This window comes from Rhinoderma darwinii, chromosome 13 (genome assembly GCF_050947455.1).
Source record: "Rhinoderma darwinii isolate aRhiDar2 chromosome 13, aRhiDar2.hap1, whole genome shotgun sequence".
Taxonomy (NCBI): Eukaryota; Metazoa; Chordata; class Amphibia; order Anura; family Rhinodermatidae; genus Rhinoderma; species Rhinoderma darwinii.
The window spans coordinates 65,474,843-65,497,723 of NC_134699.1; the positions used below are offsets into that span (position 1 = coordinate 65,474,843).

At 42.2% G+C, this 22,881-nt stretch overlaps 2 protein-coding genes across 8 annotated transcripts in view; both read right to left on the reverse strand.

The window, feature by feature from the left end:
• LOC142666330 (E3 ubiquitin/ISG15 ligase TRIM25-like) overlaps nt 1-176 on the reverse strand; it is a 70,863-nt gene extending 70,687 nt beyond the window's left edge. Inside the window, exon 1 of the mRNA XM_075846335.1 lies at nt 41-176. The gene's annotated coding sequence lies outside the window, so the exon portion shown is untranslated. The remainder of the gene's footprint in view (nt 1-40) is intronic.
• Nucleotides 177-7,768: 7,592 nt separating this feature from the next.
• SHISA6 (shisa family member 6) overlaps nt 7,769-22,881 on the reverse strand; it is a 287,961-nt gene continuing 272,848 nt past the window's right edge. For all 7 annotated transcript variants that reach the window (XM_075846751.1, XM_075846754.1, XM_075846750.1 and 4 more), the window contains one exon: nt 7,769-11,572. In XM_075846751.1, coding sequence (XP_075702866.1) covers nt 10,998-11,572 — 575 coding nt within the window. In that variant the 3' untranslated portion in view covers nt 7,769-10,997. The remainder of the gene's footprint in view (nt 11,573-22,881) is intronic.

Genomic DNA, 22,881 nt, shown 5'->3' on the forward strand with positions numbered 1-22,881 from the left:
CAACCCAACCCAACCTGCCCACACCGCACAGCAAACATACCTAGGAATACACGAACGCAGAGGACAGATCAATGGCGATATCTAGGCAGACATGATGGGCAGTAACCCCTGAAGGAGCAGTAACACCTGCCACATGAATGCAGGACTTGTATATAATATATCACAGGTGACTCCATTACAGCGGAGAGGTGCATGCTGGGGCCTAGTGATGATGTCATGACCATGTGATCACCTGTGTGGGAGGAGTCAGGTGGAGCCACAGATGGAGCCCATGGTTATGATGCCACTAATGCGGGTTTACAAGGTCCATGATCGGGCCATGATTGGCACCTGGATTAGGGCGTATTCACAAGTGCAGGTTTTGGTCAGGTTTTTTTATGCAGTTATTGACGTCAAAACTAGACGTTACACTATATACGTTACACACACAGCTCTGCACTACACACGTTACACACACAGCTCTGCACTATACACGTTACACACACAGCTCTGCACTATACACGTTACACACACAGCTCTGCACTATACACGTTACACACACAGCTCTGCACTACACACGTTACACACACAGCTCTGCACTATACACGTTACACACACAGCTCTGCACTATACACGTTACACACACAGCTCTGCACTATACATTACACACACAGCTCTGCACTATACACGTTACACACACAGCTCTGCACTATACACGTTACACACACAGCTCTGCACTATACACGTTACACACACAGCTCTGCACTATACACGTTACACACACAGCTCTGCACTATACATTACACACACAGCTCTGCACTATACACGTTACACACACAGCTCTGCACTATACATTACACACACAGCTCTGCACTATACACGTTACACACACAGCTCTGCACTATACACGTTACACACACAGCTCTGCACTATACACGTTACACACACAGCTCTGCACTACACACGTTACACACACAGCTCTGCACTATACACGTTACGCACACAGCTCTGCACTATACACATTACACACACAGCTCTGCACTATACGTTACACACACAGCTCTGCACTATACACGTTACACACACAGCTCTGCACTATACACGTTACACACACAGCTCTGCACTATACACGTTACGCACACAGCTCTGCACTATACACGTTACACACACAGCTTTGCACTACACACGTTACACACACAGCTCTGCACTATACACGTCACACACACAGCTCTGCACTATACACATTACACACACAGCTCTGCACTATACACGTTACGCACACAGCTCTGCATTATACACGTTACGCACACAGCTTTGCACTACACACGTTACACACACAGCTCTGCACTATACACGTTACACACACAACTCTGCACTATGCACGTTACACACACTGCTCTGCACTATACACGTTACACACACAGCTCTGCACTATGCACGTTACACACACAGCTCTGCACTATACACGTTACACACACACAGCTCTGCACTATACACGTTACACACACAGCTCTGCACTATACATTACACACACAGCTCTGCACTATACACGTTACACACACAGCTCTGCACTATACACGTTACACACACAGCTCTGCACTATGCACGTTACACACACAGCTCTGCACTATACACATTACACACACAGCTCTGCACTATACACGTTACACACACAGCTCTGCACTACACACGTTACACACACAGCTCTGCACTATACACGTTACACACACAGCTCTGCACTATGCACGTTACACACACAGCTCTGCACTATACGTTACACACACAACTCTGCACTATGCACGTTACACACACAGCTCTGCACTATACACGTTACACACACAGCTCTGCACTATACATTACACACACAGCTCTGCACTATACACGTTACACACACAGCTCTGCACTATACACGTTACACACACAGCTCTGCACTATGCACGTTACACACACAGCTCTGCACTATACGTTACACACACAGCTCTGCACTATACACGTTACACACACAGCTCTGCACTATACACGTTACACACACAGCTCTGCACTATACACGTTACACACACAGCTCTGCACTATACACGTTACACACACAGCTCTGCACTACACACGTTACACACACAGCTCTGCACTATACACGTTACACACACAACTCTGCACTATGCACGTTACACACACAGCTCTGCACTATACACGTTACACACACAGCTCTGCACTATACACGTTACACACACAGCTCTGCACTATACACGTTACACACACAACTCTGCACTATGCACGTTACACACACAGCTCTGCACTATACACGTTACACACACAGCTCTGCACTATACATTACACACACAGCTCTGCACTATACACGTTACACACACAGCTCTGCACTATACACGTTACACACACAGCTCTGCACTATGCACGTTACACACACAGCTCTGCACTATACGTTACACACACAGCTCTGCACTATACACGTTACACACACAGCTCTGCACTATACACGTTACACACACAGCTCTGCACTATACACGTTACACACACAGCTCTGCACTATGCACGTTACACGCACAGCTCTGCACTATACACGTTACGCCCCCCCCCCCCCCAAAGTGCACAAATAAGACCAAAATTCTTTAAGCTCCGGAACCGTCAGTCCTATTTTTCCCTGTTGTGGGATCTGTTGTCGCTCCACGGAGATAAGCGTGTCATGTGCCTATAGATGAGAGATTTAATGGCTATAATCACATAAATATTTACACCCTCTATCATTTTATCAAATAACCGAGCAACAATGACCCAAACGGTGACAAATCATCTCCGCAAATGGCTCATCAGCGTCTGATTACGGCACCTCATGATATGAAGTGCGCCGAGACAAATTATTTCATCATGCGACCGGGCTAAAATTAGATTCCAAGCAGGAGAAAAAGATCAGATGCCGAAAAATCTACATTCATAAGAAGGAAAATATGAAGGACTCCACTGTGCATGTCTTCTGGAGCACTGAACTGTGGAGCTATAGAAATATTATCACAGCTCAGACCTCCTGACCACAGGACCCTACATTCACAAACAACATCTGCCCTGCCCCCAATGTTATGCACATCACGTTTTGGAGAAAAAAACAAAAAACAACGGCATCAGTAACCCTAAATACTGCAATACTGCCCCCTATATACAAAATAATAAGTACTATAATACTGCTCCTGTATACAAGAATATAACTACTATAACACTGCCCCCTATATACAAGAATATAACTACTTTAATACTGCCCCCTATATACAAGAATATAACTATTATAATACTGTCCCCAATATACAAGAATATAACTACTATAATACTGCTCATATATATATATATCTACTGTAATACTGCTCATATATACAAGAATATAACTACTCTAATGCTCCTATATAGAAGAATATAACTACTATAATACTGCTCCTATATACAAGAATATAACTACTATAATACTGCTCCTATATACAAAAGAATAAGAACTATAATACTGCCACTATATACAAGAATATTACTACTATAATGCTGCTCCCTATATACAAGAATATAACTACTATAATACTGCTCCTATATACAAGAATATAACTACTATAATACTGCCCCTATATACAAAAGAATAAGTACTATAATACTGCCACTATATACAAGAATATTACTACTATAATGCTGCTCCCTATATACAAGAATATAACTACTATAATACTGCCCCTATATACAGGAATATAACTACTATAATACTGCTCCTATATACAAGAATATAACTACTATAATACTGCCCCCTATATACAAGAATATAACTACCATAATACTGCTCCTATATACAAGAATATGACTACTATAATACTGCTCCTATATACAAGAATATAACTACTATAATACTGCCCCTATATACAAGAATATAACTACTATAATACTGCCCCTATATACAAGAATATAACTACTATAATACAGCCCCTATATACAAGAATATAACTACTATAATACTGCTCCCTATATACAAGAATATAACTACTATAATACTGCCCCTATATACAAGAATATAACTACTATAATACTGCCCCTATATACAAGAATATAACTACTATAATACTGCCCCTATATACAAGAATATAACTACTATAATACTGCTCCTATATACAAGAATATAACTACTATAATACTGCCCCTATATACAAGAATATAACTACTATAATACTGCTCCTATATACAAGAATATAACTACTATAATACTGCCCCTATATACAAGAATATAACTACTATAATACTACCCCCTATATACAAGAATATAACTACTATAATTCTGCTCCTATATACAGGAATATAACTACTATAATACTGCCCTTATATACAAGAATATAACTACTATAATACTGCTCCTATATACAAGAATATAACTACTATAATACTGCTCCTATATACAAGAATATAACTACTATGATACTGCCCCCTATATACAAGAATATAACTACCATAATACTGCTCCTATATACAAGAATAAAACTACTATAATACTGCCCCTATATACAAGAATATAACTACTATAATACTTCCCCTCTATACAAGAATATAACTACTATAATACTGCCACCCTATATACAAGAATATAACTACTATAATACTGCCCCTCTATACAAGAATATAACTACTATAATACTGCTCCTATATACAAGAATATAACTACTATAATACTGCCCCTATATACAAGAATATAACTACTATAATACTACCCCATATATACAAGAATATAACTACTATAATTCTGCCCCTTATATACATAAATATAACTACTATAATACTGCCCCTACATACAAGAATATAACTACTATAATACTGCTCCTATATACAGGAATATAACTACTATAATACTGCCCTTATATACAAGAATATAACTACTATAATACTGCCCCTATATACAAGAATATAACTACTATAATACTGCTCCTATATACAAGAATATAACTACTATAATACTGCCCCCTATATACAAGAATATAACTACCATAATACTGCTCCTATATACAAGAATATGACTACTATAATACTGCTCCTATATACAAGAATATAACTACTATAATACTGCCCCTATATACAAAAGAATAAGTACTATAATACTGCCACTATATACAAGAATATTACTACTATAATACTGCTCCCTATATACAAGAATATAACTACTATAATACTGCCCCTATATACAAGAATATAACTACTATAATACTGCCCCTATATACAAGAATATAACTACTATAATACTGCTCCTATATACAAGAATATAACTACTATAATACTGCCCCCTATATACAAGAATATAACTACTATAATACTGCCCCTATATACAAGAATATAACTACTATAATACTGCTCCTATATACAAGAATATAACTACCATAATACTGCTCCTATATACAAGAATATGACTACTATAATACTGCTCCTATATACAAGAATATAACTACTATAATACTGCCCCTATATACAAGAATATAACTACTATAATACTGCTCCCTATATACAAGAATATAACTACTATAATACTGCCCCTATATACAAGACTATAACTACTATAATACTGACCCTATATACAAGAATATAACTACTATAATACTGCCCCTATATACAAGAATATAACTACTATAATACTGCTCCTATATACAAGAATATAACTACTATAATACTGCCCCTATATACAAGAATATAACTACTATAATACTGCTCCTATATACAAGAATATAACTACTATAATACGGCCCCTATATACAAGAATATAACTACTATAATACTACCCCCTATATACAAGAATATAACTACTATAATTCTGCCCCCTATATACAAGAATATAACTACTATAATACTGCCCCTACATACAAGAATATAACTACTATAATACTGCTCCTATATACAGGAATATAACTACTATAATACTGCCCTTATATACAAGAATATAACTACTATAATACTGCTCCTATATACAAGAATATAACTACTATAATACTGCCCCTACATACAAGAATATAACTACTATAATACTGCTCCTATATACAGGAATATAACTACTATAATACTGCCCTTATATACAACAATATAACTAGTATAATACTGCTCCTATATACAAGAATATAACTACTATAATACTGCTCCGTATATACAACAATATAACTACTTGAATACTGCCCCCTATATACAAGAATATAACTACTATAATACTACCCCCTGTGTAGAAGGAATTATATATATATATATAATATTTATTCTTCCCTGTGCTGTGTCCCTGAATCTTTCCTCTCATACTGGACATAACACATTCTAGTCTCTGCAGAGTTTGCTCGCTCATCTCAGAGTTTGCTGTCATTGTATCATGAGTTTAAATTCCTAGAACAAGACTCTTAAATGCAGTTGTATTGTTGGAGGTTCATGTACATCGGTATAAAAGCGTCATTAGAATCCCCAGGATTGCAGCCCGTTGGTTTCCTAGGAGCTTGAGGTCTCGTGTGTCTTTCCACTTCAACATATGGGAACAATTTCAAAAGCTTTTCCTTCTGAGTTTTTTTTTTGTTTTTTTCTCGATAACTTTCAGATGGGGGCTGTCATGTTAAATTTGTCTTCTTGGGCGCAAGTGACAGAAGGATAACGTGATGGACTCTTCTCCCTATGGGGGATTGTCATTTTCTCACATTGGGTTGAGAAAAGTGTGCAGTACAAGAGTACAAGATAAAGTATATGGCAGTCCCATGAAAAAATGATTATGGAGAATGCCCCAGAAGACATTTTGTGAGGTACAAATTATTGGAATGAGGGTATAGCTACAGCCATAGTTGACCATGTCATTGTTAGGGGGCTGTATAAGCATTGGAGGTCCATCAACAGGGCAATGGCTCTGCAGATCAGATGTAATATTGGGTCAAGTGTGTTATGAAAGCTAGATTTTCTTCTGGACATCAAATTACTTTCTTATGTTGACCTTGTTACTATTGAAATGTCATTCAACTCAACGTGGCCAAGAAGGCTCCACCATCTCTCACTGGTGTTGAGGTTGTCGTCTAGGGTTGTCTCAAACCTACCACGAAGAATAATAGTGGGGTGGCTATTGCATTGATATTGAGAATAACCCTGCGAATATCGAGTTGACATTCAACTTAACCAGGCCAAGAAGGTTCCACTACGTACTATCTCTTAAAATTCAGACCTCATCCATGCTCCACTAACCAACTTCTCAATTTCTTCTCTAACCTACTGTTCTCCTTCTTTCTCCTCATACAAGACTTCTTTTGAACTGCCCCATTATTCTCTGCTCAACTAGCATCGGACTTTGGCCTACAAGAGGAAATTATTTTGAGGGCCAAACCTTCACCTATGATTGTTATCAATGCACACACCGGACATATTACCAACAAGGTCCAATAGATCCTCATGGCAAGTGATTGGTCCTAAAGTCCGTTCCAAATGATATTGTCGTCTTCTCTAACTTTGGGGTCATTATTGTGTCAGAGTCAGGGCTCACCAGAGGATCCTCGGATACTTTGGTGGGCCAGTCCAAGCCTGAGCCCCATGGTTTAAGAAATCTATTAAACTATCAATCCACCTTCTCCTCCATCTTCATACCTCATTACAATTATCCAGTTTTCCTATACGGTTGAGTCTTGCGTCCCCCTTCATTTGGGAGAGGTCCTCTTCTCTGCACTTTCAATATTATGCACTGGATCAATCTGCATGAGAAATTCATTTTGAAAGATTTTAAAAAAATAAAATAAATTCCAATAATACAAAAAAGCCATCAAGGTTTCAAAGGGTAAATATCCTTTATTTCAAAGTACGATGTCAACAGTATACCATTGCCTTACTTCCCCCAGCTTTTCACGAACTATCCAGGGTTAAAAACATTTCACCTTTATTTCATACATAATTTATTACACACCTTACAAAAACATTTCGCTTCCTCTAATGTACATTTTATGTCTGAAGTTTAGTATACCATGAAATTAAGATGCCAGTGTAATATATGACAAGCAGAACAACAGACAACGCATATTGAACGCCAAAAAATCTATAGGCAATTTTTTTTTTTTCAATCTAAAACTAGCCTAAATTAAGGCAGAATAAAAGATGTATTTATTCCTTTCTCTATGGAGATTATCTCACAGCTCATTCTTCTTAATATATTTACGTTAGAAATATTATAATTGCCTGATTTCACTAGAAGGGAAAAATATGGTTTTATTTTACAGCCATAAAAAAAAAATATATAACAAAGAAAAAAAGAAATATATTTTATTGCTGGTTTTTGATGGAATGATCCCCACAAAAAAAAAATTATATGGGTTGCTTTTCCATAGAGGAACTTTGGGATTTTTTTTTTATATTTTCTTCTTCAGGTCAGCTTTTTATTGTAGTACATATTTTTATCCCGTTTTGGTTTATGACTAGAATCGAGCGAATCAATTCTAATCTAAGCGAATATGCCAAAAGTTTCCGCCGGTCGCCCTTTTACAGATTCGATAAAGGAAGAGCAAAAGAGAGGAAATGAAAAAAAAATACCATATTCACCTGGTTTGTCGTAGCATTGCATCCCCGCCAGCTTCCCGAGATAATGTTGTTTTGTCCCATGTGACCGCTGCTGCGACGCATCTCTGGCGGTCTCCAGGAGACGACCAGGTGACGTGTAGCAGCAACGGACATATGGGACATGACAACGTTATCCCAGGAGGCTGGCGGGGCTTCGTCAATATGGGAGACCAGGGGAGGTAAGTATGGTATTTATTTTACTGGTAAAATCGCAAACTTGGATACAGTCCTAGAAGACATCAGAGAGTCAGACAGAGGCACTTGCGATTCATGGCAAATTTATTCCGACCGAATCGAATAGGACATCCGATTCGACAGAATCAGCCCCGAAACAAATTTTGGGAAATTCGCTCATCTCTTGTCATAGCAATAAATAAATAAAAAAAAAGTGGTAAAATCCATAATTAAATACATGATTTTTTTTTTATAAATTGTTTATTTTTTGTTACAATTTAATCACCTCACATTAAAATGTAAACCCTGTCTCGAAAGACGAGAGCACACATAGAAAAATATTAAATTTGTAAACCACAGGAAATTCTAATAATCTAAGGGCTAAACCAACCAATAATTTGTTTTTAAACGCAACCAACCAAGACTTTATGATCTAAGACACTTATTTGTGCAATTATGCCATGAGACATATTAATAATAGTTTTTTTCAGATTGCTTTCAGTTCAAATAATAATATTTGACTTATTTTATTAGCTTAAATATTATTTTTTATGCTGCTAATTTTTACGGCGATGTAGAGCTTTGAGAAAAAAAAAATATTGCAGAATTTTTCAAATAATAAAAAAAAAAAACAACCCAAAAATATTCAATTAATTTTATTTTTATAGACTGTAATACCTCTGAAAGCCTGTAGGCGTCGCTTAAATTTCTGCTGCCTGTTTTGCTTGATTAAAAAGCACAGATGGGAATTTTTTCATTTTCATACAGTTTTGTTTACAAAATGTAATATCGTATATGTCTATAAAACAATGTGGACCACATATCACTAGAAAATGTTTATGTACGTGATACTGCGATATGACAATTGAGAAATTTAATTACACTGAATATTTATATTTAATATATATATATATTTGTAAAAATGTAACAAGCTTGGGGGTGTGCATGTGGTATTACTGTAATACCTAAGGTTAAATATTTTTTTATTTTTATTTTAAAAAACATAGAAAAACTGTAAATGAGACTTACTTTTAGAAATATATGGCACAAGTCGAGAGTGAGATATGGGTCACTTCTTTATTAAAATCTACATAGATGTAAAATGGCCTCTTTCCCGTAAGCTTAAGTTGTTCACACGGCTAATATATTAGGGAAAATGGTGATGACAGGAGCAATACACTTCTAATGAGTGTTTGATCCCACTGTTTTTTGTTTTTTTTCGATATAAGTATTTTTTTATTTTTTTTTACAACGTAAGTAATCTACATATACCGACATCACGAGTTGTTAGTCTCCATATTAAGAAGGGTCTAGGTTAATTTTAATATGACGACCTCGTGAGAAAAACAGTGGTTAGTGATGAGTAAAATGGCACCAGATTAAACATCATTACAACTCTCACCAAAAGTTCGAACTTTTTGTGAGAACAAAAAATTTCTTCACCGGCCGACTATGATACATGTGTTCCGTACACGTTTAATCATGATGGAAGGCATGAGAGGTCGAGAGTATTTGTTACAAAATATCCATGTTGAGTATATTACAGACTCGTGACATCATTTGATTATTGTCTAGCAGGAATCCCATCCCAATCTACCTACCATATCTATTTACAAAGCGGGTTAAGATAAAAATTGGATGGATAGATAATGGGCTCTAATAGTAGTTTTGTGCTTGTCGAGACACCCCCCGCCACTAGTTTCTACATTAAGAGAGCAGACGATTTATAGGCACTAATTAGATATTCCGTTAAAGATGACCCTTCTTCCAGAAAAAAAATCCTCTCCACCACACTAGTAGACGTTCACGACCTCACCACCGAGAGAAATCTTGGTAACTTACTGGGCGGACTGATGAAGGATGTTAGGCGTTGAGGCGTTGACTACATGCTACATACGTAAATAATGGTTGGCCATGTCTGTCCTACAGCCATATAGCTCTGTCCAGCAGTCAGTATACGTATTCGCATAGTTGACCAACTCTTCCCTAAACAGCCGGCCAAAAATTATTTTTTTTTGCTGGACCCATAGATACCCAAGCGTGTTAGCGTAGATAAGCCCTTAGAACACTCCCTCAACACCCCACGATCTTTTAGATCCACTTTCTTCTACTTCGTGTGACCACTCATGACATAGACAAGTATGAGAAATGGGCATGAGGTTGACCAATGTAACATAAAATCAGAGGTCTTCTTGGCCCACAAGGCCACTGTAGTGTGGTATCCTGGGACTGCTTCAGTCTGTAACGATCATCTACAAATCACATTATGTAAATCAAACAGTCACTTCTGTTTTGCTAGCTGTGCGGTACTGTTGGTGGTGTCCAGGGATATAATGCAGTTGTTCAACTGTGTTGTGCCTCCGTGAAGCAAAGGCTTGGCGTTTGGCAGCAGTTTGGTTCACACCCAACGTATTATATAAGTTATTTGAGGCACTGGGATGAGAGTGCATCTTTGTCATCCGGTAACGATCCAATACGGGCGTGGAAACAAAGACATCCGTTTGGGAAATGGCTCTTGACATGGATTTCTCTTGAAAGTCAGACCTCTTGAGGGTCATGGCCTTGTCTGGTGATAGAAGAGGATCTTGGGAGTGTAGACGTTCAGCAGATAGAAGCTGCTCATCTGACAGGATTCGATTATATGGCATCCCATACCCTTCTTCCGGCATGTTCTTGTCCGGAGACAAGACTCTGTCCTGAGACATGGCACGCACAGGTCTTCTTGGCCTCTCTCTATAGTTTGACTGATCCTGAGTCATTTTTATGACGTTGAGGGGAAGCGTCCCCCTAGCGGCCAGATCTGGAAGATGCCGTCTTCTCATATAATATTCATCGGCTTCTTTGTCAACTGGAAAAATAAGAAATAGACATTTAGAGACTACAAGGCACAACAAGATTAAAGGCTCCTGAAATTCTTGGTCATTAAAACAATGAGTTGTTGAGATGATTTTCGAGCTGTAATGTAGATGAAAGCTGTAATTAAACACATTAACATAATATTAGCTTAACACGTACAATATATATAAAACATGTTGGCCACCAAAAGACATAAGAGACAACAGTGCGACTGGACGGTTAGGTAGATCATCAAGGATGGCATCATGTGTCTATCCAATGTGGGGCCGGTGTTGGCACATTACAAATCTGGCTAGATGTCAGGGCCCACTGGATTTGGGGTTCCATGGTGGACTCGGTAAACATTCTCTATGATGGTCAAGGGTCTGGTAGGCAGGATGCCCAAATGTGACTCTGTCGATCGAGGAACCACATATGTTCAAAGCTGACCCTGATACAATCCAGTGCTTCTCAACAACATCAACTGTGACCATTTCTAACTATCTAATGGTACAAAATATTTGAGAAGATTTGAATACATTTATTACAATAGTGGTCATGGATATGTGTTTTGAGGACCTACTGAGAAGTTTTCATGCCACTTCATGACCCCTCGTTGGTGTTTCTGGGGCTTTTTTCCCCCTTCTATGTGGTTGTCTAGCTTAGAGAACCCATTTTCATATACCCTATTAGGAAATTCTTAGTTTTAGAGGGGCGTCCTCTGTTCAGGATCCTCAGCTCTTGAGAGTGGAGAGCGGTTACATAGAGCGTCTCTCTGGAGGACCTGACCTGTATTACACATTGATATGTATGGGCACTTAGTTTGGCCTGTGGTGGCGCTGCAGGAAAATTGAACACTTATTGCTAGGTTTCCCCACAGATCACAGTGATGCTGGGGGTCTTAGCAGGAGGACTCTTTGTGATCTGCTTATTGTCAATGCAGTCTTCTAACAAGTAGGACATTTCCAAAGTGGACAACACCTTAACCCCCTCACGTCACCAATCCGGAAATTTACGGCGCTGCAGCATATGCCTGATGCTGCAGCGACGTAAATTTACATGACCCTTTTTAATGGCAGACTGCACTGTATGGAGCTCTGCCAATAAATAGATCGGGATCACACTGTGCCAGCCCGATCCTCCTGAAGTGATAGGTAGCGGAAATGATCAGCTCCCTGTCACAAAACATGCTAAACACAGCGCTCCATGTGAGCGCTGTGTTCTGCAATGAGACCTGAATGCAAGAAGCTTTCTTCCTGCATTCGGGCCGTTGCCATGGAAACCAGTGATGGCTTGATGACAACTGATGGGGGAGAGGAGCATGCTGGGAGGAGATGATCTGTATCCTCACAGCATTTCTCTGTATGCAGATCAGAGCTAATAGTGATCGAATGGCCAGCAGGCATCAGATCACTATTATCTGTGATCTGCATACAGAGGAATGCTGGGATAACACGCATCATGTTATCCCAGCTTCCCCGGACACAATAAAAAAAGTAAAGGTAAAAAAAATAAAAATTATATATATATATATATATATATATATATACTTACATATACACACATATACACACACACACACACACACACACACACACACACACACACACACACACACACACACACACACACATAAATATATACACATACATATATAAAATAGTAAAAGTAAAGAATAAATAAATCATAAAATAAAAGAAATACAAATAAAAAAATACAAATAAAATATCTTTTCGAATACGTCCCCTAAGCCACCTGCATTTTACGTGGACGCACATAATAATGCGCTCATATCACAGGATTTATGTTATGTCAAATCCACACAAATTATTATCCGTCACTAGTTTTTACCCCTCGCCGCGCCCCTGTCTACCCACAATAAGAATCTCTACACGGGAGATTTGTGCCCCTTTATGGATCCCACATACCACCTAAAGGCAGGAGGACGATAGGAAAAAATGGTGACCTTTCTTCTCGAGCGTTATAGCGATGATGTCAGTGGGGCAAAGTGCACATATTTGGTATCGTTATACACAGGGATTATTTTCTAACATCAAATTTTTAGGCTAAACTAACTACTGTATGAAGGGAAAAAAAGAAGGAAATTAGAAAATTTCCCCAGTTATTCCTCATTTTACCGTTCTGCCTTGGTACTACTTTAATGCCCCATCTGTGCCCCCAAAAGAAGAAAAAATTAACTTGGCTAAGGTATAAAAAAAAAAAAAATATTCAACCTTAGTATTTTGCTCAGGCATCGGAAAGCACACATGCACACGACCGTGTTACACCCCTGAGGACCATATCAGTGCATGACAAGACAGATTTGTTCTTATTGGCTTTAAGAAAAATTTCCCAGAAATAGGAGTCAGTAATGATAAAAAAAAAAATTGAAAACAGTTGCCAGAAGATTGTGAGTGATTTGGTAGGAATTTTTGATTTCTTTACGGAAAAATGCTTTTAAAAAATGATTCGCATCGCAGCTGTGATTGTTAGTGGGGCTAAAATCCCTTGGAAGATAAGGGTATGTTCACACGTAGTCAACAAAAACGTCTGAAAATCCAGAGCTGTTTTCAAGGGAAAACAGACCCTGCTTTTCAGACATTTTTTTACCAACTCGCATTTTTCGCGGCGTTTTCACGCCGTTTTCGCGGCGTTTTTTACGTCCGTTTTTGGAGCTGTTTTCATTGTAGTCTATGAGAAAACAGCTCCAAAAACGTCCAAAGAAGTGTCCTGCACTTCTTTTGACGAGGCTGTATTTTCTACGCGTCGTCGTTTGACAGCTGTCAAACGACGATGCGTAAATAACAGGTCGTCTGCACAGTACGTCGGCAAACCCATTCAAATGAATGGGCAGATGTTTGCCGACGTATTGGAGCCGTATTTTCAGACGTAAAACGAGGCATAATACGCCTCGTATACGTCTGAAATTTGGCCGTGTGAACATACCCTAAGAGGTGATTTTCCAGTCTATAAAGTACGGCATGTAGAAGGCTAAGTTTACGCTTCCGTCAGTAGTGCCATCAAATTTGATGTCACGAATTACGCAGCATGCAGCGCTATTCTTGTCATGAAAATGACGGAAACCCAAAGAGACCCCATTATAAATCAACCACGATGCATTGGGGTGGACATTAATGTCATTAGAATTGCACCGCACCTGCGTGGGGGCCTCATTAACCCCTCACCTCATATGTAGGTTTATTATCCATCTCATAAATTCTACAGTAAATTTAGTCCCGTGTAAATATAAACTGCTCGTAAAGGTCATGTGATCTTTCGCAATCCACCAAATGAAGCTCCACTGACTGTGGGATCCGTGTATTAATCTCGAGTCGCTGTTCATTTCAGGAGTTGAATAAGGGAAACTGTGAACTCGCGTGCAAATAAGATCCTCATTAGAAGCCTAAATGTTTCTGACAACAGAAAGTAAAGGAGGAGAAAAATCTACTCCTCCTGTAATTGTGCGGAAGCTTGTCTAGAGACTCCAAGGCTACTGTCCCTGAAAGACCAAGCGTCTATCTATCTATCTATCTATCTATCTATCTATCTATCTATCTATCTATCTATCTATCTATCTATCTATCTATCTATCTATCTATCTATCTATCTCATTGTCACGGCGCGGGGTGTGGACCCACTGGGCCGTACCGCGTAGCAGCTGGCCAGCAAGGTACAAAACAATGTCTATAGTTCAGAACGGGTACCTGAGGCAATGTAGACGGCAGCGGGAAGGCACGACTTGACATTCACAGCAGGTGATGCCGCGGATGCAGCGGGAAGGCACGACTTGACTTTCACAGCACGACTTGACTTTCACTTGTAGATACAATAGCACGGGATACAGGGTACACTGGGAACTGGAAAACACTGGGAGACCTTTTGCAAGACAAACTAGGGTATACAACAATGCTCAGGCAAGGAACCAGTGGGCAGGGCCCCCTATTATAGTCCAGCAGCCATTTGGGCTGATAATTGATGTTAGACAGCTGGACGCGTACTGGCCCTTTAAGGCCGTGCGAGCGCGCGTACCCTGTGGGAAACAGTCCGAGGACCCGGAAGAGAGTGCCGGCGTCTCCCTGGAGGGAGCGGACGCCGAGAAGAGAGACGTCCATGGCCGGGATCGTCAAGGGCTAAGTCTGAACGACGACCCCCGGCCATAGACGTAACAGTATCCCCCCTCTTACGCCCCCTCTTCTTGGGACCAGAGCGGGAAAGAAACTTCTTCACGAGGACAGGAGCATCGATGTTCTCCTCTGGCTTCCAAGACCTCTCCTCTGGACCAAATCCCCTCCAATCCATCAAGTAAAACATCCTGCCTCCTACTTTCTTGGTGGCCAGGATCTCCCTCACTTCGAACGTTCCGGATGAACCGCCAAGAGCCACTGCGGAACTAGGAGTCCTGGAGTAGCGGTTCAGAACCACAGGTTTTAGCAAGGAGACGTGGAAGGAGTTAGGGATCTTGAGGGTAGGAGGCAGTCGAAGCTTGTACGACACAGGATTGATCTGTAGTAGAATCTCGAAGGGTCCAAGGAACCTGGGAGCAAATTTGCAAGATGGCACCCTGAGCTGGATATTCCTGGAAAACAGCCAGACCTTTGTACCTGGGAGAAACTGGGGAGGTTCTCGTCTTCTAGTGTCTGCCTTTCTCTTCATGCGGTCCACCGCCAGCAGAATAGAAGATCGTGTCTGCTGCCATATTTGCAGAAAGTTCCTGAAGGTAGAGTCGACTGCAGGCACCTGAGACATAGTAGAGCCGGGCAGGGGTATTCGAGGATGTTGGCCGCAGACTATGAAGAACGGACTGGAGGTGGTGGACTCACTGGTATGGTTATTATAAGAGAACTCCGCCCACGGGAGCAGCTGCACCCAGTCATCTTGTCTTCTGGAGACAAAGTGCCGCAAGTAGTTCTCCATAATTTGGTTAATCCTCTCAACTTGTCCATTGGACTGAGGGTTGTAAACTGAGGAGAAGTCCAACTTTACACCGAGTAGACTGCAGAGTGCTCTCCAGAACTTTGAGGTGAACTGGACCCCTCGATCCGAGACAATATGCAAGGGTAATCCATGCAGACGGAAGATGTGTTGCATGAAGAGATCAGCCAGTCGAGCGGCAGAAGGCAGACCAGTCAGAGGAACAAAATGAGCCATTTTAGAAAAACGATCCACCATCACCCAGATCACACTGCATCCCGCATAGAGAGGCAGATCTTTAACAAAATCCATAGAAATATGCTGCCAGGGGGCATCGGGCACAGGCAGTCCACAGGAAGTCCATGACGTCCTTGGGCAGCGTGGGCCACCAGAACTGACGGGCAATTAGGTCTAGGGTCTTACGGGCACCCGCGTGTCCTGCCAGCTTGGAACTGTGACCCCAGCGAAGGATTCTTCGATAATATTCTGTGGGGACTCCACAGTGTCCTCTGTCTCAAATGACCTAGACAAGGTATCTGCCCTCACATTCTTGTCGTCGGTAGTGGAGTTCGAACCGGAACCATGCAAAAAACAATGACCATCTGGTTTGACGATGGTTCAGCCGTTGAACCGTCTGTAGGTAGGTCAAGTTCTTGTGGTCCGTGAAGACCAGGATAGGATGAGCTGCGCCCTCCAGTAGGTGTCTCCACTCCTGCAGGGCCAGCTTGATGGCCAGTAACTCCCGATCTCCAATCGAGTACTTGCGCTCTGCAGAAGAAAACAGCTTGGAGTAGTAACCGTCTTGCCTTTCGAACCCCTCTGGAACAATAGTGCACCGGCCCCAACAGAGGAGGCGTCCACCTCTAATGAAAACTGTAGGGATACATCAGGATGGTGCAGAATGGAGGCAGACGTGAAGGCCTTTTTTAAGGTTTCAAATGCGATTTCCGCCTCTGGAGTCCATACCTTGGCATTCATACCCTTCTTAGTGAGGGTGGAGATGGGGGCTGTCAGAGAAGAGAAGTTGGGAATGAGCAGTCTGTAGAAGTTGGCGAATCCCAGGAAGCATTGTATGGCCCTTAAGCCTTGGGGACGTGGTCACTCCAGGACAGCCTTGACCTTTTCAGGGTCCATCTTGAGACCTTGATCAGAGATGATGTAGCCCAGGAAGGCTAGAGACTTCTCTTGGAACACGCACTTCTCCAACTTGGCGTAAAGATGATTCTCTCTTAATCTAAGCAACACCTGGCGGACATGGCCTTGATGAGCCACAAGATCTGGGGGAAAAATCAAGATATCATCGAGATACACCACAACACAGACATAGAGGAGGTCATGAAAAATGTCATTCACAAATTCTTGAAATACTGTGGGAGCGTTACACAGACCGAAGGACATGACCAAATATTCGTAGTGTCCATCACGTGTGTTAAATGCAGTCTTCCACTCGTCTCCCTGACGGATCCGGATTAGATTGTAAGCCCCCCGCAGGTCAAGCATGGAAACATTTTTCGCCCCCATATACGATAAAAAAGCTCAGAAATCAACGGCAAAGGGTACCTGTTCTTCACCGTGATCTGATTGAGACCCCGGTAGTCAATGCAGGGTCGAATGGATCTATCCTTCTTTTTGACAAAGAAAAACCCGGCTCCGGCCGGGATGAAGACTTTCGTATGAAGCCCCTCTCCAGATTCTCTTTAATGTAGGCCGACATAGACTGGGTCTCTGGCAAGGAGAGAGGGTATACTCTACCGCGAGGAGGGGACGAATCAGGAACCAAGACGATAGGACAGTCGTATTCTCGATGTGGTGGCAATATCGCTGCCTCCTTTTTGTCGAAGACATCAGCGAACTGAGAGTAACAAGGAGGCAACCCTGTCAATGACTGATGCGGAGAAGGTTTGATGGATGGACATGGCCCAGACAGCGGTCTAGACACTTGGGGCCCCACTGGAGAACCTCTCTGGAGTTCCAATCCAGGACTGGGGCGTGAAGACGGAGCCAAGGCAAACCCAGCTACACGGGGTTGACGGCCTTGGACATGACATACAGGGAGATGAGCTCGGAATGAAGAGCTCCCACTTGGAGCCTCAAAGGCTTGGTCATGGACAATACTGGGTCAGGCAAAGGCAGTCCATCTACCGAGGCAACGATCAATGTTCTCTCCAGCAAAACAGTAGGCAATTGAAGAAGATCCACGAGGTCTTGACAGATGAAATTGGCTGCGGAGCCAGAGTCCATGTAGGCTGAGACTGGATGAGGTCTCTCGCCAGCGACGATGGTCACAGGAATAAACAGCTTGGAAGAGAGTTCTCTATTAAGTACAGTAACGCCCAGGGTTGTCTCTCCAACCAATCCCAGGCATTGGGGTTTCTTTGGCCTCTGGGAACACAGACGCACGACATGGCCAGCGAGGCCGCAATATAGGCAGAGTCCAAAGATGCGCCTGCGCTGTTTTTCTTGATCGGACAGTTTAAGCCGATCCACCTGCAACGGAACTTCGGGCGCAGCAGAAGAACAAGGCAAGAGGGGTTGCTGAAAGTTGGGCGCCAGTCTAGGAAGCCGTTTCTTTAGTAGAATCTCTTGGGATCTCTCTCTGAGCCTTATGTCCATACGGGTAGCCAGTAGAATCAGGTCGTCCAGGGCAGCTGGGAGATCTCGAGCAGCCAGTTCGTCCTTGATCTCAGGCGATAGGCCATGCCAGAAGGATGCTACCAAAGCCTCATTGTTCCAGGACAATTCTCCTGCCAGAGTCCGGAACTGGATGGTGTATTCGCCCATGGAGGCGTCCTCCTGACGCAGGTTAAAGATAGCAGTGGCTGCCGATGAGACTCGTCCCAGCTCCTCAAATACGGAACGGAACCGCACAAATCCCTGGAAGTCTCTGGTCTCGGGTCCCTGTCGTTCCCAGATTGGATTCGCCCACGCCAGGGCCTTGCTGGCGAGTAGGGATATAATGAATGCGATCCTGGCTCCGTCCGAAGGAAATGCTCGGGCGTGCAGAGTGAAGTGGATTTGGCATCGATTCAGAAACCCCCTGCACGAACTTGCGTCTCCATGGAACCGAGGTGGCAATGGCAGCGAGAACCGAGAGTCCGAACTGGAGCTGCCAGGAGGTGTAGTAGGAGGGTCGATCGGAGGAGCTTGAATTGGAGTGGTGACGGAAGTAACTAGTGCACCAAGATGCTGTGCCATGGAGTCTACTGCCACAATGAGTTGATCCTGTCGTGCTTGCAGATCCTGCAGATCTGCCTGCATGGCTTGGGAGGATGACAGGCTCTTGACTTGGCCAGCGGGGTCCATGGCCTGAGCGTACTGTCACGGCGCGGGGTGTGGACCCACTGTGCCGTACCACGTAGCGGAGTAGCAGCTGGCCAACAAGGTACAAAACAATGTCTATAGTTCAGAACGGGTACCTGAGGTAATGTGGACGGCAGCAGGAACACGACTTGACTTTCACAGCAGGTGACACCGCGGATGCAGCGGGAAGGCACGACTTGACTTTCACAGCAGGTGACGCCGCAGAAGCAGCGGGAAGGCACGACTTGACTTTCACAGCAGGTGACGCCGCAGATGCAGAGGGAAGGCAGGACTTGACTTTCACAGCAGATGATGCCGCGGATGCAGCGGGAAGGCACGACTTGACTTTCACTTGTAAATACAATAGCACGGGATACAGGGTACAGGCAGCAGGAACGGGTAACACTGGGAACTGGAAAACACTGGGAGACCTTTTGCAAGACAAACAAGGGAATACAACAACACTCAGGCAAGGAACCAGTGGGCAGGGCCCCCTATTATAGCCCAGCAGCCATTTAGGCTGATAATTGATTTTAGACAGCTGGACGCGTACTGGCCCTTTAAGGCTGTGCACACGCGGGCGCATGCGCCCTGCGGGAAACAGTCCGAGGACCTGGATGAGAGTGCCGGCGTCTCCCTGGAGGGAGCGGACGCCGAGAAGAGAGATGTCCATGGCCGGGATCGTCAAGGGGCAAGTCTGAACGACGACCCCCGGCCATAGACGTAACACCCATATCTATCTATCTATCTATCTATCTATCTATCTATCTATCTATCTATCTATCTATCTATCTCATATCTATCCATCCATCCAAATACACCGTCCAGCAGCACCAGCAAAGGTTGTGGATGGGTGCACGCCTTAGGGATGCGACACAAGTTCCCAACTCAATGCACAGGCATACAAGAGCCAAAGGCTGTCTGGGCATGCTGGGAATTGTAGTTTTCAAAAAACTGGAGTGCTGAAGGTTTGCCATATATAATCCACACTATGGGGTCTTTTAACCAGACTTCTACAGAGAGCACAAGAGAGAGGCGCCGGAATCCTTTGTTCTCGCTGTAAGATCTGAACCACAGAGAAGGAACAATTGTATGGATAAAGTTGACAAGGGAAAGACGTTATTTATAGAGTGTTCTACCAGCAGCACCTGAGAGGGTACACTCCGGGGTCCTCCCGCCAGCTTCCTCCCACACCGCGGAAAGGTTCAGAATTGTCTTCGCTACATTTGAGATTCAAAGACATCAAGCTGTTGTTTACTGAATTTACTCATATTTTCCAGCTCAACGATTCCGTATCCCACACCGACACACGGAAAAAAGTCAAATAAAAGCACAGGAAACCGGCGAGCGTAGGAAAGTATTAATTTACTTGTTTCCTAAATTACAATATGCTTATCTCAGGCAGTGACATCAGAGTGGCGCAACAGTATATCTATCTATCTATCTATCTATCTATCTATCTATCTATCTATCTATCTATCTATCTATCTATCTATCTATCTATCTATCTATCTATCTATCTATCTCATATCTATCTATCTCATATCTATCTATCTCATCTCTATCTATCTATCTATCTATCTATCTATCTATCTATCTATCTATCTATCTATCTATCTATCTATCTATCTATCTATCTATCTATCTATCTATCTATCTATCTATCTATCTATCTATCTATCCCATATCTATCTGTCTGTCTGTAGCGGCAAGAGATCATGACATCAAGCAGACATCTTGAAAATTAGGAATTTGATAAGAACTATTGAAAAAAAATGTCTGCCTTCACTGCATGCTTTGGACGGCCACTTTAATTTAAAGCCTGATTTATTAACCCCGCTCTTGCCTCTTTTTGACATCGCTGGATCTGCCACCAAGTGATGTATTGTTCCATAGGAGATAAAAGTTAATAAATATTCACCGTTCCTGAGTCTCCGTGAACTCTTTATCATTTCCTTTTTATCTTTCTTAAGGAAAATATTGCTTTATATGCAAAAGAAATTAGCCGGTGTATTTAAGATAGCCTTCCCGAGTGAGTCAGATGATTACTGCGGCCCCTTCCCTAATGCCAGACTTAATAGTCGTCATGGAAATTGAGTGGTCTGGTCTAGTCATTCATACGTATGCAGAGGAAGCCTTCAGTCCTCACGCTGACAGTGATGAATTCTGCTGTTCCAGAACAGTCCTGTGTTCTCCGCAGATTGGGTGTGTCACTACAAAATGAGCAATTTGTTTTTTCGCTAAACCGGTTGCGCGATAAATTATGGCTTCTTGTACGCCTGGCTATATGAAGGGGGCACTGAAACAGGGAAAAGCAATTAATTTTCCTGATCGTCTAAAAAGTTCTGCAAAACCAGGAATACATTTTAAGAATCGGTAATATTAATATGCATTGTTCTAGCAGACCTGAGCCTCCCTTCCCCCGCCCTAGGGGGAAATCTGCATCGTTTTGAAAATGCCATACCACATAGCGAGCTGTAGGATGGTTATTAGCTGCGGCATGAAGTGACGGGACCTGGAAGTTGTCTGTCCATTCCCCCTCTGTTGTCATCTGTGCCTGTTTTTCCAAAACAAAAATGGGCAAGGATGACAGAAGAAGGAGGGAAGGTGCTTTCGGCTGTGTGATTGTTCTGTATGCGGAAAAAAACAAAAAAACGGCAAAGATTCTGCAAAGACCCTTGTTTTTAAAAACAGGTATGGATGACCCCATGGGGGAGAATAGGCAAGAAAACGGAGGTGATGACAGAAGAGGGGAAAGGACGAAGAAAGAACCGAATGAGGATTGTGGTAGAGTAGCGTCGGACTGGGGTTCCTTGGGCCCACCAGGGGAGATGATTCTGAGGGCCCACCCGCCATCTATATAGAACATGTACATGTCCACTTTTCATTTCATCATAGTCCTAGTTGTTATCATTGTACACACCGGACATATCATCAATAAGCTCTAATATGTTAGTTGTGAATCCTCCCATAAAAAATAGACCCTATTGGCAAATGGTTGGCTCCAAAGAGATCCAAATGAGGTTGTCTTCTGCTGGACCTTTAAGACTCCTTATTGTGTTAGAGCCTGGGCCCAGCGGAGGATCCTCTGGTTCTCCGGTGGGCCAGTCT